Source organism: Plectropomus leopardus, chromosome 6 (assembly GCF_008729295.1).
Source record: "Plectropomus leopardus isolate mb chromosome 6, YSFRI_Pleo_2.0, whole genome shotgun sequence".
Lineage (NCBI taxonomy): Eukaryota > Metazoa > Chordata > Actinopteri > Perciformes > Serranidae > Plectropomus > Plectropomus leopardus.
Window position 1 is genome coordinate 30057953 of NC_056468.1, and position 18317 is coordinate 30076269.

At 37.8% G+C, this 18317-nt stretch overlaps 1 protein-coding gene across 1 annotated transcript in view; it reads left to right on the plus strand.

The window, feature by feature from the left end:
• Positions 1–18317, plus strand: part of col27a1b (collagen, type XXVII, alpha 1b) — a 109884-nt gene that overhangs the window by 69630 nt on the left and 21937 nt on the right. The window contains exons 31-44 of the mRNA XM_042487941.1: positions 330–374; positions 565–618; positions 1884–1937; positions 2019–2072; positions 2469–2522; positions 2780–2833; positions 6093–6200; positions 6301–6354; positions 6625–6732; positions 6809–6862; positions 9753–9806; positions 10830–10886; positions 10976–11029; positions 11804–11857. Of these exons, the coding sequence (XP_042343875.1) occupies positions 330–374; positions 565–618; positions 1884–1937; positions 2019–2072; positions 2469–2522; positions 2780–2833; positions 6093–6200; positions 6301–6354; positions 6625–6732; positions 6809–6862; positions 9753–9806; positions 10830–10886; positions 10976–11029; positions 11804–11857 (858 nt within the window). The remainder of the gene's footprint in view (positions 1–329; positions 375–564; positions 619–1883; positions 1938–2018; positions 2073–2468; positions 2523–2779; positions 2834–6092; positions 6201–6300; positions 6355–6624; positions 6733–6808; positions 6863–9752; positions 9807–10829; positions 10887–10975; positions 11030–11803; positions 11858–18317) is intronic.

The following is an 18317-nucleotide window of genomic DNA, read 5'->3' on the forward strand; positions in this document are numbered from 1 at the left end:
AAAAAACAGTTTTGCTCTCTAATTTCAGTGTTGCTAAGGACTGTGTGAAAGTGAATATTTAAAATATAACTTAATCATCCGCTAATTCCAGTCTCTCAAATGTGAATCATCTTGGGTTATCACAGCTTGTGCTTGACATTTCTCACCATATTTTAAAGCTCTAGGACTTAAGGCTGATAATTACAGTCATTTACAGGAAATAAAATACAATCATGACTTGCTTTAACTAACCTGCGTTACGTAACTCACCATTTACTTGCCGTGTGTGTAAGTCACTGTTCACCTCTTAGAGTGGAACTTATTTTTTCATTTGTGTCATTTTGCTGCAGGGAAAGCTTGGCGAGCCAGGTGAAGCTGGGCCTAAGGGATTTCCAGTAAGTGATTGGGGCTAACAGAGGTCTCTTTTAGGTCAGTCTTGATTTTTGGGGTGGACTCATTTTGGGGAACAGTGGTGGATAAGTGAGGCTTGTGTGGCACAGTTTTAGTGTAGTGGGCGCTATAGCATTTCAGCATTTGTATGAATACCAATAGTGTGAGTGTTGTTAATGCCTGCTCTATTTTCAGGGTGTTCAAGGACCCTCGGGACCTCCAGGGGCCAAAGGAATTGAAGGAGAGCCAGTGAGTTTGTTTTCCTGCATAAATGTATCCTGTTTCTGGTCCAAATTTGAGAATCAACTCCATTATCAAAGCCCTACTGTGTAATAATGTCGGGGTTTGTAGGGTCATGAAAAAAATATATGGAATTTTGTTTCGCAGACTTGTAAAATCAAACATAATATGTATTTATATATGTATTGTATATATGTATTTATTTGATAGGAGAGATATTAGCGTGACGGGGGAGAGAGAGGGGATGGCATGCAGCAAGGGCCGAGGCACTCGGCACCCCAGGCAACATTTTTTTAAGAAGAATCTAATTTGAAAAATGATTGATTTTAAAATCAGTGCCTGTTTTTTTCTTTTAAAAAAACAGTAACATATATGCAAAATAGAACTATTTAAAGTTGTATGCCACTCCCCTAAGCCAAAATAAAAAAATAAGTCCCTCCCCACTGCTTAAAAAATTATTTGACCCCCCCCCCCACCCCACCCCCACCACTCTCATAAAAAATGAACTGTCCCTAAGTTATATTTAAATATTCAGTTCTTATGCTGTTCTGAATTCATCATTATTGAATAATTTATATTTTAAAAAGCGATTTATAAAGTCATGAAAAAGAATCAATAAAGAGTATCGATGGCTGTTTCAGAGAATGTGTGGTAAATTTTGTAAATTTGCCAAAAAGTCATGGAGAAATCATGGAAATGTATCAGATAAAAATGTGTATGAACCCCATAATGTTCTCTCTGTTAGTTTTTACTCAAATCTGAAACAATTATAATTTATAGAATCTCTTTAAGAGAATATATATAGGCAGAAACCACAGTACTTCATCATGACCTCCAGCTGCACCTACTATGAACCTTTCACGGTGACACCTTTTATTCAGTGCCTCCTAGAAACCCATATCCTGGTCAAAGAGCCCTGAACAACCTAATCCTCTTTCTCTCATTCTGCCCAAGTCGCACAGACACAGGCAGAGAGGTAGTAAGTCTTAGACAATTTGATTTACACCATCCCCTTCCTGGAGAGGCAGCTTTATTGTAGCCCGAATGTGTCTATATAACAGCAGGCCTGTTTCCATCACTTACAGAAGCTTTGGCTCAGTGTTTTGAAGGCTCTTAGCCCTGCAGATTAACTTATCTCTACAAATCCACACTTTCTGCCTGCTTCTTATTTCTTTTCACATTTTTCCTCCTTTACTGTCACTGTCAGAGGCATTTGTCCAAGATTAGAAAGTACTCTTAACCTTTTTATTGGTGCCTCTGCGTTGTCGCCGCAGGGACCAGCAGGGCCAACAGGAACGATTGGGCCACTGGGGGAGATGGGGCCGAGGGTGAGTTTGATCACACAGCTGGTGTCAGGACTCCCATTGACTTTTACATTAGCACCAAATACTAACGGCTGTTTATGACAGGGTCCGCCGGGGAAGGCTGGAGAGAGAGGACTGCCTGGTGAGCCCGGAGAGAAGGTGAAGATTGCTATATGATATTTACATTGTAATTGATTATTGATATATTTGGTTGGTGGATTTGTTCTTATGTTTGTGTTTTTATATCATAAACACCATATTGAATGATGCCATCCCAACAGCCTTTGCTGCAGTAAATTATGGCCATGGGGGGAGCGTCTTCTACTCCATTGAATCATATTTCCGCCTCAATCTTAAGAGCAAGATGGGATATTTTTCGGGAATAAAAGAACGCACATGAATTGTATTAATTGTAATTGTAAAATTGTATTTTAATCCAGTTTGATATTTTATGTTTATTAAATTTGTAATTTTGTAAAATTGGTCATAAAGTTAGTTCCAGGTGGTATTAAAACGTCTCAGAAAGTTTTAATAAATTATTTTTTATGTACTCAGGGTGACATCGGTCTGTCTGGTAACATCGGGGAGCAGGGTTTGATCGGCCAGAGGGTGAGTATCCCATGATTTCTTTCTGTGAAGTCTTGAATGAGCTAAAGTGTGGACTTATGCTGGCAAGTCCCCCAAACATATTCAAAAGACAAGATGTCACTTGCAACACACAGTAAACTAATTTGTTTTCAACATGTACTCAAATACAATCTTGCAAACTTTTGGCTTGCTGCACATCTGTTTTTGCTTCCTGTGACCACTGTCCTTGTTACCATAAACCATATTGCAACTAAAATATTTTATGATTTGCCCATCAGGGTGAGCCAGGCATTGATGGCGAGGCTGGACTGAGTGGACCTGATGGAGCCAAGGCAAGTTCAAAAATAAAAGACAGATTATGACTCAAAATTTGATTTATTCACCACTTTAAAAGACTTTAGTGTCTTTCACTGTAAATGCCCACAGTAGATGGAAAAATGCTGCTTTGAGACTTTGGCGACTGATCAAAATGTTATCCATAATTTCAACACAACTCTTTGCTTATTCCTAAATGTCTGTGAACTCGGTGAACTCTTCAGTTTACTGTAGCAGCTTAATGTAATTAGGGCCAGTCGACTATTGTTTGTGAGATACTGGCCTTTGTACAGTTGGAGCGGCATTGTGTTGACGCTTAGTGAAAACAAATAGCAGGGCTATTTTAAGACTTCTAAAGTCTGGCAAATTTTGTGACAGAAAAATAAAAGATGGAGAGCACAGAAAGCCGGCCTCAGCAGAGCCACACTGTTGGAAGTGTCACTGACAGACCCCTCAAGCAACGTTTGGCTTGGAGAAGGTGGTGAAATGCGAGTATGGAGACACTCAGGATTAGAACAGACTCGACCTGAGAGTCTGTTTCAGCTTTGTGCCGTGCAGGATGTTTTCTGTTAGTCAGGAGAGTAAACTACATTGAGGAGTTCTTGGCCACAGTGCAGCTCCTGGATGTAAAACGGCAGCTCGAGAGGAATCTGCAGCCTGTGCTGTTAACTGAACAAAAATCAGCACATTGTCATGGTTCATTGACGTATTACATGGGGAAATTAATATCTAGTTCTTGTTTCCAGACGTTCTTAGAGTAGCATGAGTCTTGCCAGATAGCCAAAGCCTGATATGCTGTATATCTGCAATATCAGCTGCTTCAGAGAGAAGACATATTTTGTTCTTGGTGCTAGGTTGAGCATGAGGACCAGGAAGCGTGGAGAACGAGGGAGAACAAGTGAAGACTTTAAGGCCTCTTTCACCATAGTATCCAGTAAATTACTGGGAAAACCATTCAGGCACCACTGGGGATTTTTGCTATTCAAACATGCTCTACATTCAGGCACATTTCCATCTTGTGCGTTTTTACACATGCCATGGCAATACCAGAATAGACAGAGCAAGGGACAGTCCAGCAGTTGGTGGTAGCGCAACACTTATGGATTCAAATCACCAAAAACCTCAGCAGAAGAATATGACTCAAGGCCGGATGAATGTGTTTACACAGCAAAAGACTTCTCTTATTTTTATTGAGAAACATGAAAGACAAAGAGCTGCTTGTGTCCGGTGCTGAGGTGCTTAAAATGCACTTTTACTGCTTTCATTCACAACCAAACGGTACCAGCATTTTCCCTGAAATGTTGACGAGGTGGCAAATTAGTACAGATTTCCTTAAATATCAGTCCTTGTTCCTGTTGCTCCTGCACATTTCAGGGATAGACTGCATGTACGAAAGGGGCTTAGAAAACAAGAGGAAAACAGTTTTTGGATTTTGGACTTTAAATACAACAGACGCTCTTGAAAATTTTATGGGAAGTCAAAACTTAAACCATATCTTCACAGAAGATCAAACTGCAGGTTTGTCAGTGTGTTTGAACCTTCATGCTGTTCACTAGAATATTCAGGTTGGATTTTTTTTCTGCCTCTTCAACAGGTATTTCTCAGTTTATATATGGAAATAAAAGTCTTCTTCGGCTCCTTTTATGCATATATCTGTGATATATCTGAGATTAATATAAAACCTTTGTTATTTTCAGGAATTTCCGTCCCACAGCAAGGTTCAACATGCTGCTCTTGAGGTCTGTCGAAAGCAAAGCGCTGTCGTAGAATTCCTCGTTGCAGAGGGAGAAAACCCCTTTAAACATCCACAAAAGAGAGAAAAATGTGTACAAGGATGAGGACAGGCGTCAAAAATTGGCATCATAACCAGCCGACCACAAGAGGGGGGACCACAAGACTGCCCGGGTTGACTCCTGCTGTCAGCTCCTTGAACACCACCAGATTGACCCCAACCTTTCTGTGAAGAGTCATCGTTCAATGAAAGCTTGTATCCCAGCATTGTAAAACTCAGCTGGATGATTACGAAGCAAATTTGTGACAGCTATCCTCGCCCTTGTGCACATTTTTCAGTCTTTTGTGGATGTTTATTGGAATTTCTCCCTCTGCAACAAGGAATTATATAACAGCTCTTTGCTTCTAACGAACCTCAGGAGCAGTGGCCATGTTGAACTTTGCCGCGGGACTGAAATTCCTGAAAGTAACACATTTTTTCACAGTGTGCCAAATGTATACAAGTTTGAAAAAAGTATCCGCTTGCAGTTGAGTTGGGGGCATTACTTTTTGAACTCCCGTCATAGAAAACGTATTATTTGTTATAGAGGTTTGGTTGGTCAACAGTGCCGTTCAGTACAATTGCAAAACTGAAGTCCTCGTGATTAATTCTGATAATGTAGCATCAGATGTGCAGTTGAGCCTTAATTTCAGGCAACAAGCAGTACACCTCGAACATGCAGAGTCACTGTGACATTTTTCTTTTGTAGGTTTCTACCATTTTTCCCTTTTAAAGATTTTTTTCAGGGGGAACTTTTCCTTATTTGCTGTGAGAGTCCAAGAACGGAGGGATGTTGTACGCTGTAGAGCCCGCAGTGGCAAATTGTGATTTGTGATATTGGACTTTATAAATAAAATTGAAATTAAATATCCAAATTACAACCTTTGGTGTTTCCCTAATAAGTTACTCATAGCTTAATCTGGCTAGACTACTATGACACTCTGTTTACATGCCTAAGCTGCCAGTGTAGAAACTGTAGCTTGCTCATAATGCTGTAAGATGTTCATGTAGAGCGAACTGTAGAGCTCAGATCTCCCCTGTGCTGGTCTCACGTCTTTGGCACATGAATACAGAATAAATATGGTTTTATTTATCACATGCAGTGCTTCCAGAATCAAACTGGTAGACTCTTAACACTTCACACCACAGACAGAGCTCTGCAGACATCGGATCGGGCTTTACTGACTGTTTTACCGTTAAAATTCAACATTATGGGCGACCAAGCGTTTGTGATTCTGGCCCCCCCGGCTTTGCAGTGACCTTTCTGCAGACATTTGGTCAGTTGATAATGTTGAATCTCATGAAAACCTGCAGCCATGGCTATATTTTATTTATTTATTCATTTTTAACTTGTGGAAAAGTTTTTATTGGATATAAATTATATATTTTTTTCCAGTCTGAATATTTTATTCAAATAAATTCAAACTACTACAGGCTGAAATCCTGGCTGAGGTAACGCAAATGTGTCATCACCTTCATCATTGGACTTGTACTGCTCCTCTCAGGGCGACAAAGGGGATGCTGGTCAAGAAGGAGCAAAAGGAGACAGGGGTGAAATCGGTTTGAAAGGAAAGGAAGGACCCCCTGGACTTCCTGGACTGCCGGGAGTAAGAGTGAGTGTCTCAACAGCTCTAACTCCAAATTTCATTCAATTCCCATGAACAGACAGCTCTTTTTGTCCACTTACAACACTGTTCGATTTTCTCCCACCAGGGTCAGGAGGGTAAACCTGGCAAAATTGGTGAAAGAGGAAAACCAGGAGAAAAGGTTGGTCAGTCCACTTGCTTGGGGCTTAAATACACCTTTCATTCTTGAATGTCGGTCAATTTTTCTCTCTTTTACGGAAGGGCTGTATAGTTCTCTGCTTTAGGGGTAAACAAACAGTAATAGGTCAGTGACCTCCTTAAGCATGACAGTGGAGGTGCTCGACAAATAGACTTTCAGTATTAAATGTTTGAATTGTCAAACTACCCGCACAACTGCTCGGGCAATTTTGTACTCTCACTGCATGCCTGCTCATTGATGGACTCTCTCCAGGGGAGCAAGGGTCACCAAGGTCATCTGGGTGAGACTGGGACAGTCGGCGAGCGGGGAGACGAGGGGTTTGTTGGACAGAAAGGCACGAGAGGAACCATCGGGCCAGTGGTAAGACATCCTGAGGTTGTTTGATGGACTTGGGTGATTGTTGGTGGATGTTGACTAAATATATTTATTTCCCCAGGGCGCTCCGGGGAGAATGGGCCAACAAGGAGACCCGGGCATATCGGGTTACGAGGTGAGCGCTTCTTCATAAACAGTGATGGAATAATGCATTTCATTGTTATGAAAGTGAGCAACCTACAACACTCCCAAAACCTTACAAACACCTTTGATCTGCTGCCTATCCACAAATTTTAAACTGTGACTGTCAGCATTTCTAAGACTCTTTAAAGAAGGCCTCCTTTCTCAATATCTGTTTAATATATTGTGTGGACAGAGAACTTCTTATTTTTATGTTATGCTACATGGTAGTGTATGCACAATATAATATCAGGTGTGTTGGTAGAAAGACAAAAACAGTTAGGTTACCAGGCCTGTCACAGTAATTAGTAATATATTGTCCCAGAAATGATTGCATTTAGTGATATTATTGTAATTTTGAGACCATTTCGTGCCACTGACATAGTTATATAATAGTATAATAATGCAGGTACACCCTTTCAAAGAGTAAAACACTTTCAGTTCTTAAGAATGTTCAGATATTGGAATTGGAATATGTAAAGAAAATATATAATTCATTTAAAAAAAGTAATAAACACCCAAAAATATAAACAAGAAAGTGTGCATTTAATCTGCTAGGTGTCCATATATCAGACCAGCACATATGGTTACTTTGCAAAGCACTGCACCCTTTTTTGGGCGATTGAAAGACAAAGCTCCTGTAGATGTCAATGCAATTTGATGTGTTTGGATTTTGACACATAATTATGCATTTACTACTGAAGTAAAAAACAAACAAACAAACAAAAAACTGCTATGGACATGTCTGATTACTGTTTAACATCGTGGCCTTATATTGGTTATCCAACATCTATATACAGTTGAATAACCAGGTATTGTCAGTCAAATCAACCTGTTAAAAACCAACCGATTAATATAGGCTGAGATTTAGTCGGAGACGTCTGATGTTGCTATGCTGTGTGACTGTACCGCAGCAGCCTCCCACTCAAGCAAACATTAGCTATCCATCAGCGGTAACTGTCACCAGCATCATTATGCAAATTACCACACCGTCAGTGGATATTAACGCATCTTATGTGCCTCAAATCTCAATTGCTCAACCTGATTCACAACAGCTTTTTGGCATTTTCCCATATCTCTCCTGATGTGACGGCAAGACTCTTTCCCCTAAAAGGAGATATGGCGTTGCAGTGGCACAATGCCAGTCTGGTATATACAGTAGTTTGGAACCAAAGCCCTCCTACCTTTTTTCGGAGCACGTTTGAATTTAATGTTGGTGCAAGGAACAACGCTGAAATTCTTTGAAATAGCGTTAATTTAAACCACTTTGTTTAAAGAAGACATTTGGAGTTATGTTTAAGCTTCCTCTGTGTACGTTGATGTTGCATACCCTCAATGTTGATCTGTTTTTGCCACAAGGGGGCGTGGTGATGAGTGCCTTATCTGGATGACATATTGCCGGTCTGATGTATTTACAGTATGTGTGGGATTGTTTCTTGATATCATTTCTACATTTTTCATCATGAAAGTCTAAGCACTTTTTCCCTCACAACCCAGAAGCCACAGATTGATTTTCGGAAGGTGTTTCACCTGGCTTTATATTTCATACAGAACGTTATTGAATGGTATTATTGACTTGCAAGTAGATACTGTGCTTGAATAGTTTTGGGGTTGATGAATCACAGGCTTAATCTCATTTGCTGCTGTTTTGTTCTTTCCTCTTTACTCCACAGTCGTGGTAATCCTCCTCTCTAAGTTGTAGTTTTGGTTAATTTCATTTTTCATACAGGCTTTTACAGGTCAAAACATTGCTCTGTCTTCAGCCAGCGACTTTACTTACATTTGTCATCATTCTTTAAATATTTTAAGGCGTAAAGCAGCGTAAAAAGTAACATGGTGTCTTGATTAATGGCATTGTAGAGGTAGAGGTGAAACCAAATATGCTTTTTTGTTTAAAGTTGACCGCCAGAGGTCAGACAGTTGACACCAATATAACTTTGTCATGTTCTACAGAGGCCAACAAAAGACAAAAACAAGCAAAAGAAAAAAAAACTGAATGGCAAAAAGGAAGCCGTCAGGTCTGCTAGTCTTCCACTCTTCTCTCTAACCATACCAATGACAGAGACCTCGTTTGCAAAAGTACAACAGATTAAAACAGATGAGACGTAGAGGTGAGACAAAAAACCTATAAAGGGTCAGATGTCTCACCTAAATCAAAAATGCAAACAGTGAAGAAGACAAAACTTTTTTTTTTTAAATTGAAATAAATACCAGAAAGGTAAGATAAAACATTACATTAGATAATTCAACAAAACAATAAGTTGACAGGCTGACACAAAGTGACATGTTAAAATTTAAACACAGCAGAGAAACACAGAGCTTCACAGCCTTGTCCTCCACCAAAAAAAACCTAAGAAAAAAATCATTCATTTGGACTGTAAACACAGTTTGTTGCTCTCTTAAATTGCTCTTAAATATTGGCAGAGACAATGGGTGGATCAGGTGTTGATAAGAATTCCATAGTACCGCACCACGGAGGTTATGCCAGTTGCACGTTTGGAGAACTTCCTTGTGTGCAGTGGACAAACTATTCTTACTTCTTATACAAAAGGGATAAAAATAGCAAATATTCTGGTCATTACCTGTATATGCATATGATAGATTAGGGATAAGATTAAGGGTGAGGAAGCCATCATTGCAGATTTAGGACCATAGTATAATCAAATTGTCGACACACCATGTCAACATGATGGATCACAAAATTGCATTCTCCATGGCAACAATAGATGAAGTGATGATCGATGGCAGCGTTACAACCTCAGTTTACAGAGGTATTATCGCCCTTTGTCTCTACCTCCATGTGTTTGTCCACGTTAGGAACGTAACATTTCACACAGTAAATTGAGATTGGAGGCTGCAGTCATAAACTGTTCTTCTTGTCACAGGGTCACATGGGACCACAGGGACCCCTGGGACCTCCTGGGCCAAAAGGTGAAAAGGTAAATAACCACATTTACTTGCTGTCTGCACTTTAATTGTATCCTGGTGGCCTGTAATGGCCCCGTTACTTAACGATGTAACAGTGTCATGCAGCTTGTTGTCTTTGAGTGCATGGTCAGTTTTTTAATGCATTGAAACTTAAGATGTGTCCCTAATTAGTGCTCCCTCTGTCTGTCTTGTTGTTCTTGCGATGTTCCTTAAGTCAGCCCTAATTTGGTCAATGATACGAACTAGGACGCATCCAATTAAGTCTGTGCTGTCAAATGTATATAATTAGGCGAGCACCTGGTCTCCTCATGATTTTGGGGATATTAGCACCATAACTTGTGTTTATTTGACAGGAGCAGCACACACTGCAACATAGTTTAGTGAGACACTAATTTGCATTTTTTTAGTCTCTTGGCAGGAGCCATCTGGATGTGGATATTTGTTATTTTCTCTTTGCCAATATCCACAAAATATTGCCTCCACTTGCTTTCTAATTAGATCAGTATCATGCTATCAGGCAGGTCGTTACAAAATGTATGATTGTCAATTGCGAGAGCCAGGTAACTCTGGCACTAAAACATTCTGCTGATAAATACAGATCTGTATCACAGTTTTATTAAAAGCACTAATTCTGCAATATATTGTTTTTATCTATGTACGTGTCAGTATGGCTTGGCCCCTGGCCATCACTAATTATTCTCCCACTTTTAGATGCCTGTTGGGCTCTTCATTTATTTATTTAATTTGACACATGTGCCACACATGACTATAAAAATCATACACACATCCATGGTTATTGTTTAATGAATCCCATAAAGTGCCTGGAACAGACATTGGCCCCATTTATGTGAAATGGGATCATTGTGGGTAATAGCGCATGTAATGATTTGCAATTCATATAAAGAGAGCGTGCAATGTGCTCCCATTGTTGTACTCTTTCAAACAAAGCATGCATTGATTTTGCACAGACCATTGGCTTTGAGGGAAATTCCATTGATTGCGGTTGTTTGTCTGTGTCTATATTACTTGTTTAGGGTGAACAGGGCGACGACAGCAAGGCAGAAGGTCCTCCAGGTCCCCAAGGTGACAGAGTGAGTTTCTAACGTGTGCCTGTTTTTTCTGTGTGGTTTGTTAGTGGTGGTCACGATTGGTTAATTAATTTATTTGCATATGAACACAGGGTCCCCCCGGAAACAGAGGAGAGAGAGGAGAGCCAGGTGACCCCGGACACATTGTAAGTGGAATTAAGAAAAGCAGACATGTTTGCTTTTGTCTCCAAGTATAGTGTCTTCCACACATGGAACACACTTCCAGTACATGTAAGATATAGTACCACATACAGCGTCTTTGTACACAATTTGAAAGCATGGCTAATAAGCAACCAGATATGCCATCATACACAGCCCCCACATGCTCCACTGTCTGTCCTCATTGTCTGGCTGTTTAGATACAGTGTGTGTCAGACATAGTCTTAGCTCCTGTCTTTACATTTGCAATGCATGGAGTCAAATTGCTTTTTTGCTGACTGTGTAACGTTTGCAAATGCTTATGTCTTGTTGTACAAAACTGAATCATGTCTGCTAATGCATATGTTATGTTGTCCATAACTGCTTTGTTGGCTAATGCTTACATCTTGTGCATAACTGTTTCTTGCCTACTAACTTTTATATCTTGTTGTACATACTGTGTCTGTTGGCAAATTGCTCATGTTCTGTCATGTAGAGTTGTCTGCTTCATGCGCTTTTAATGTGCTAACCATTTGGCATATTTATATTCATGTAATTAATTCATGTTTTTAACTGTTTGCATGCTTTCATGTCTTTCTGTTTTAGTCTAACACCTGGCCCAGGGACAACAGCTGAAAATTAGCCAGTGGCTTGTTACAGTAATGTTTATTAATGTGCACTGTCCCTGTGAAAATAAATCCCAAATAAATAAATAAAATTGTGTCAGTTAGGTTTAAGTGATGTGTTCTGTACATTAAAATGCAGAAAATTCTGTTTTCCAGGGTCAAATAGGTATTGATGGAAAGAGAGGTGAAGCTGGTGCCCCGGGGCTTCCTGTAAGTGTCTCATTTATATTAAAGGTATACTATGCAGGAATGGTCATTACACAACAGTCAAACTTGGCCCCTCCTCTGTGCACTGCTTGTACGTACACTGTAAGCCTCTGGTGTATGGATGTTCTTTTTATTTTATGGAAAAGTTGATATTTATTCAAGTTAACTAAGCTAACCACCAGCAACTACCTGTCCAAGAGAAAACAGGCAAAGTATGCATCATTCTTCATCACCATCCTCTCCCTCATTGTATGCTAGCATTCATAGGATTGTATGCCATCCAAAAAAGCATACATAAGTCAAGCTATAGTATGATGTCCTAAATACCAAGAAAAGTCATAATATAGTATAGCATCCAAAAAGCATGAAAAGTTAAAGTAAAGTGTGTTAACCACATTAATGTGAAAAAGTGATACAATATTATGTAATCAGCATTTTGTACAAAATAGCATAAAAAGTCGTAGCATACTATGACTTTCAAAACAGCATAAATAAGTTCTATTATAGTATGTCATCCAGAAGAACATTAAAAGTCATGCTATAGTATGCCATGCAAAGTGGAATAAATAAGTCATTGTCGTACATACATAGTTTAGTATGTCGAAAAATACCAAAATATGACATGTCAAAAAAGGGCTGGAAAAATCGCCCTAAGGCGTGCAGGTAAAATTGTGGCAGACCCCTCTCACCCCAGACACGGCAAGGGGCTGCGGTCCATCAGGACCAAAACCTCATGACTCAAAAACAGTTTCCTTCCCTCTGCTGTCACCATCATGAACAATATTCCAGCCCTCCCCCCTCCCCCACCACCCACATGACACAGGCTCTAATCCAGCCCCAGAGTCTGAAAACGTGACATTAACATTAACCTAAATCAGTTTTTATGTGTTACATTAATGCACACTGAACTGGACTTCTGTACACTGCACACTTTAGGTCAACTTAATTATTTAAATTTAAGATATTTGCACTGCAACTCTACGTCTGAAAATCTGTACAGTCCCTCCATTGCACCTTGTGTACATACTTTTTGTGTCCTTTATATTCTGTTTTGTCATTTTATATATTTAAATTGCTTCTATATTTGTTATCTTATGTTCTATTCTATTTAAATTCACTATTTTATTCTTCCTTTATGTTAATTGTTTTGCACCAAAACACCAAGTCACATTCCTTTTGTATGTAAATGTACTTGGCAATAAAACTAGATTCTCATTCTGATTCTGATTCTGAAAACAACTTGGAATAACATGTTGAAATAACTGCCAAAAATATCACAATATAGCACGTCAAAAAAAGACCCAAAACAACATAATATAGTATGTATAAAAATGTCAAAAAATCAAAATAAGTTAACTCAAATTATAAGGAAAAGTAAGAAGAATATTATAAGAAAATACTAGATGATAACAAAAACAATATTAAAGGAATATGGAATATACTAAATAGTATTATGAAAAATAGCTCTAGAAAAATAAGTTATCCTGCGTATTTTATTGATGAAGATAATGAAAATCCTAGTATGGATGTCGTGGCTAATAGCCTCAATCAGTTCTTTGTTAATGTTTCACTGGTTCATTTCCAAACAAAATGACAATAGCTAATGTTATACCTTTGTACAAAACTGGGAACAAACATCTTTTCAGAAACTACAGACCTGTCTCTTTACTTCCACAGTTTTCCAAGATACTAGAAAAACTATTCAGCAGCAGACTGGAAACCTTCTAAGAAAAGCACAAATTACTCACTGAAAGCCAATATGGATTCAGATCAAACAGATCAACATCACAGGCAATAATAGAATCAACTAAGGAAATCACAAATGCTAAAGATTACAAAAATATGCAACTGGGATGTTTATTGATCTCCAAAAAGCTTTTGATTCGATTGACCATGACATATTTGTCAGTAAACTGGAAAGGTATGGTATCAAGGGGGTAGTATTAGATTGGGTTCGGAGTCATTTAATTAAGAGACAGCAGTTTGGACTCCGCCAGGGCTGCCCTTTGTCACCGATTCTGTTCCTAACTTTTATGGACAGAATTTCTAGGCGCAGCCAGGGTGTTGAGGGGGTCCGGTTTGGTGACCTCAGGATTGGGTCCCTGCTTTTTGCAGATGATTGGCTTCATCAGGCCATGACCTCACTGGATTGGTTCGCAGCCGAGTGTGAAGCGGCCTGGAGAGAGTCAGCACCTCCAAATCCGAGTGTCATGAAAATGGCTGAAAACAACTTATTATAACATGTAAAAAAGTTTTGACCGATCCTAAAAATGGCTGAAAATGGCAAGTATAGCTTGTAGAGATGCATTATACTGTTCAAAGTGGAAACAATGGCCAGAAAACCTGAAAAAATGTAAAAAAAATTAGCATGTTGTTTAAATGGCCAAAAATCGCATACTATACTATGGCGAAAAATGCCAAATTTTGACCCGTCCCAAAAGTGGATGAAAATGACATATTACACCTTTTAGAAATACATTATACTGTTCAAAGTGGAAACAATGGCCAGAAAACGTGAAAAAATGTCAAAAGTTAGCATGTTGTTAAAATGGCCAAAAATCGCATACTATACTATGGCGAAAAATGTCAAATTTTGACCCATCCCAAAAATGGCTGAAAATGACATATTATGACTTGTAGAGATGCATCATACTATACCAAATGGAAACGAAGGCCAAAAAAGTCTAAAAATGTCATAAATTAGCATGTTGATAAAATGGCCAAAAATCACACACTATACTATGGCGAAAAATCTCAAATTTTGACCCATCCCAGAAATGGCTGAAAATGACATATTATAACTTGTAGAGATGCATCTTACTATAGCAAATGGAAACAAAGGCCAAAAAAGTCCCAAAATGTCATAATTTAGGATGTTGAAAAACGGCCAAAAATCGCATACTATACTATAGCGAAACATGTCAAATTTTGACCCGTCCCAAAAATGGCTGAAAATGACATATTATAGCTTGTAGAGATGCATTATACTGTTCAAAGTGGAAACAATAGCCAGAAAACGTGAAAAAATGTAAAAAAAAATTAGCATGTTGTTTAAATGGCCAAAAATCGCATACTATACTATGGCGAAAAATGTCAAATTTTGACCCGTCCCAAAAATGGCTGAAAATGAGTTATTATAGCTTATAGAGATTCATTATACTGTTCAAAGTGGAAACAATGGCCAGAAAACGTGAAAAAATGTCAAAAGTTAGCATGTTGATAAAATGGCCAAAAATCGCATACTATACTATGGTGAAAAATGTCAAATTTTGACCCATCCCAGAAATGGCTGAAAATGACATATTATAACCTGTAGAGATGCACCTTATTATAACAAATGGAAACAAAGGCCAAAAAAGTCCCAAAATGTCATAAATTAGCATGTTGATAAAATGGCCAAAAATCGCATACTATACTATGGCGAAAGATGTCAAATTTTGACCCGTCCCAAAAGTGGATGAAAATGACATATTACACCTTTTTGAAATACATTATACTGTTCAAAGTGGAAACAATGGCCAGAAAACGTGAAAAAATGTCAAAAATTAGCATGTTGTTTAAATGGCCAAAAATCGCATACTATACTATGGCGAAAAATGTCAAATTTTGACCCGTCCCAAAAATGGCTGAAAATGACATATTATAACTTGTAGAGATGCATCATACCATATCAAATGGAAACAAAGGCCAAAAAAATCCCAAAATGTCATACTTTAGCATGTTGAAAAACTGGCCAAAAATCACATACTATACTATGGCGAAAAATGTCAAATTTTGACCCGTCCCAAAAACCGATGAAAATGACATATTATAGCTTGTAGAGATGCATTATACTGTTCAAACTGGAAACAGTGGCCAGAAAACGTGAAAAAAAAATGTCATAAATTAGTATGTTGATAAAACGGCCAAAAATCGCATACTATACTATGGCGAAAAATGGCAAATTTTGACCCGTCTCAAAATGGATGAAAATGGCATATTACACCTTTTAGAAATTTTTATACCGTTCAAAGTGGAAACAAAGGCCAAAAAAGTCCACAAATGTCATAATTTAGCATGTTGTTTAAATGGCCAAAAAATCGCATAATAATACTATGGCGAAAAATGTCAAATTTTGACCCGTCCCAGAAATGGACGAAAATGACATATTATAACTTGTAGAGATGCATCTTACTATAGCAAATGGAAACAAAGGCCAAAAAAGTCCCAAAATGTCTTAATTTAGCATGTTGAAAAAAACTGGCCAAAAATCGCATACTATACTATGGCGAAAGATGTCAAATTTTGACCCGTCCCAAAAATGGCTGAAAATGAATTATTATAGCTTGTAGAGATGCATTATACTGTTCAAAGTGGAAACAATGGCCAAAAACATGAAAAAATGTCAAAAATTTAGCATGTTGAAAAAATGGCCAACAATCGCATACTATACTATGGCGAAAAATGCCAAATTTTGACCCGTCCCAAAAGTGGCTGAAAATGACATATTACACCTTTTAGAAATACATTATAATGTTCAAAGTGGAAACAATGGCCAGAAAACGTGAAAAAATGTCAAAAGTTAGCATGTTGTTAAAATGGCCAAAAATCGCATACTATACTATGGCGAAAAATGTCAAATTTTGACCCATCCCAAAAATGGCTAAAAATGACATATTATGACTTGTAGAGATGCATCATACTATACCAAATGGAAACGAAGGCCAAAAAAGTCTAAAAATGTCATAAATTAGCATGTTGATAAAATGGCCAAAAATCACATACTATACTATGGCGAAAAATCTCAAATTTTGACCCATCCCAGAAATGGCTGAAAATGACATATTATAACTTGTAGAGATGCATCTTACTATAGCAAATGGAAACAAAGGCCAAAAAAGTCCCAAAATGTCATAATTTAGATGTTGAAAAACGGCCAAAAATCGCATACTATACTATAGCGAAACATGTCAAATTTTGACCCGTCCCAAAAATGGCTGAAAATGACATATTATAGCTTGTAGAGATGCATTATACTGTTCAAAGTGGAAACAATAGCCAAAAAACGTGAAAAAATGTAAAAAAAAAAATTAGCATGTTGAAAAATGGCCAAAAATCGCATACTATACTATGGCGAAAAATGTCAAATTTTGACCCGTCCCAAAAATGGCTGAAAATGAGTTATTATAGCTTATAGAGATTCATTATACTATTCAAAGTGGAAACAATGGCCAGAAAACGTGAAAAAATGTCAAAATTTAGCATGTTGATAAAATGGCCAAAAATCGCATACTATACTATGGTGAAAAATGTCAAATTTTGACCCATCCCAAAATGGCTGAAAATGACATATTATAACCTGTAGAGATGCACCTTATTATAACAAATGGAAACAAAGGCCAAAAAAGTCCCAAAATGTCATAAATTTAGCATGTTGATAAAATGGCCAAAAATCGCATACTAGACTATGGCGAAAGATGTCAAATTTTGACCCGTCCCAAAAGTGGATGAAAATGACATATTACACCTTTTTGAAATACATTATACTGTTCAAAGTGGAAACAATGGCCAAAAACGTGAAAAAATGTCAAAAATTAGCATGTTGTTAAAATGGCCAAAAATCGCATACTATACTATGGCGAAAAATGTCAAATTTTGACCCGTCCCAAAAATGGCTGAAAATGACATATTATAACTTGTAGAGATGCATCATACCATATCAAATGGAAACAAAGGCCAAAAAAATCCCAAAATGTCATACTTTAGCATGTTGAAAAACTGGCCAAAAATCACATACTATACTATGGCGAAAAATGTCAAATTTTGACCCGTCCCAAAAACCGATGAAAATGACATATTATAGCTTGTAGAGATGCATTATACTGTTCCAACTGGAAACAGTGGCCAAAAACGTGAAAAAATGTCATAAATTTAGTATGTTGATAAAACGGCCAAAAATCGCATACTATACTATGGCAAATTTTGACCCGTCTCAAAAGTGGATGAAAATGGCATATTACACCTTTTAGAAATACATTATACCGTTCAAAGTGGAAACAAAGGCCAAAAAAGTCCCACAATGTCATAATTTAGCATGTTGAAAAATTAAATGGCCAAAAATCGCATAATATACTATGGCGAAAAATGTCAAATTTTGACCCGTCCCAAAATGGACGAAAATGACATATTATAACTTGTAGAGATGCATCTTACTATAGCAAATGGAAACAAAGGCCAAAAAAGTCCCAAAAATGTCTTAATTTTAGCATGTTGAAAAAACTGGCCAAAAATCGCATACTATACTATGGCGAAAGATGTTAAATTTTGACCCATCCCAAAAATGGCTGAAAATGAATTATTATAGCTTGTAGAGATGCATTATACTGTTCAAAGTGGAAACAATGGCCAAAAAACATGAAAAAATGTCAAAAATTTAGCATGTTGTGAAAAAATGGCCAACAATCGCATACTATACGATGGCGAA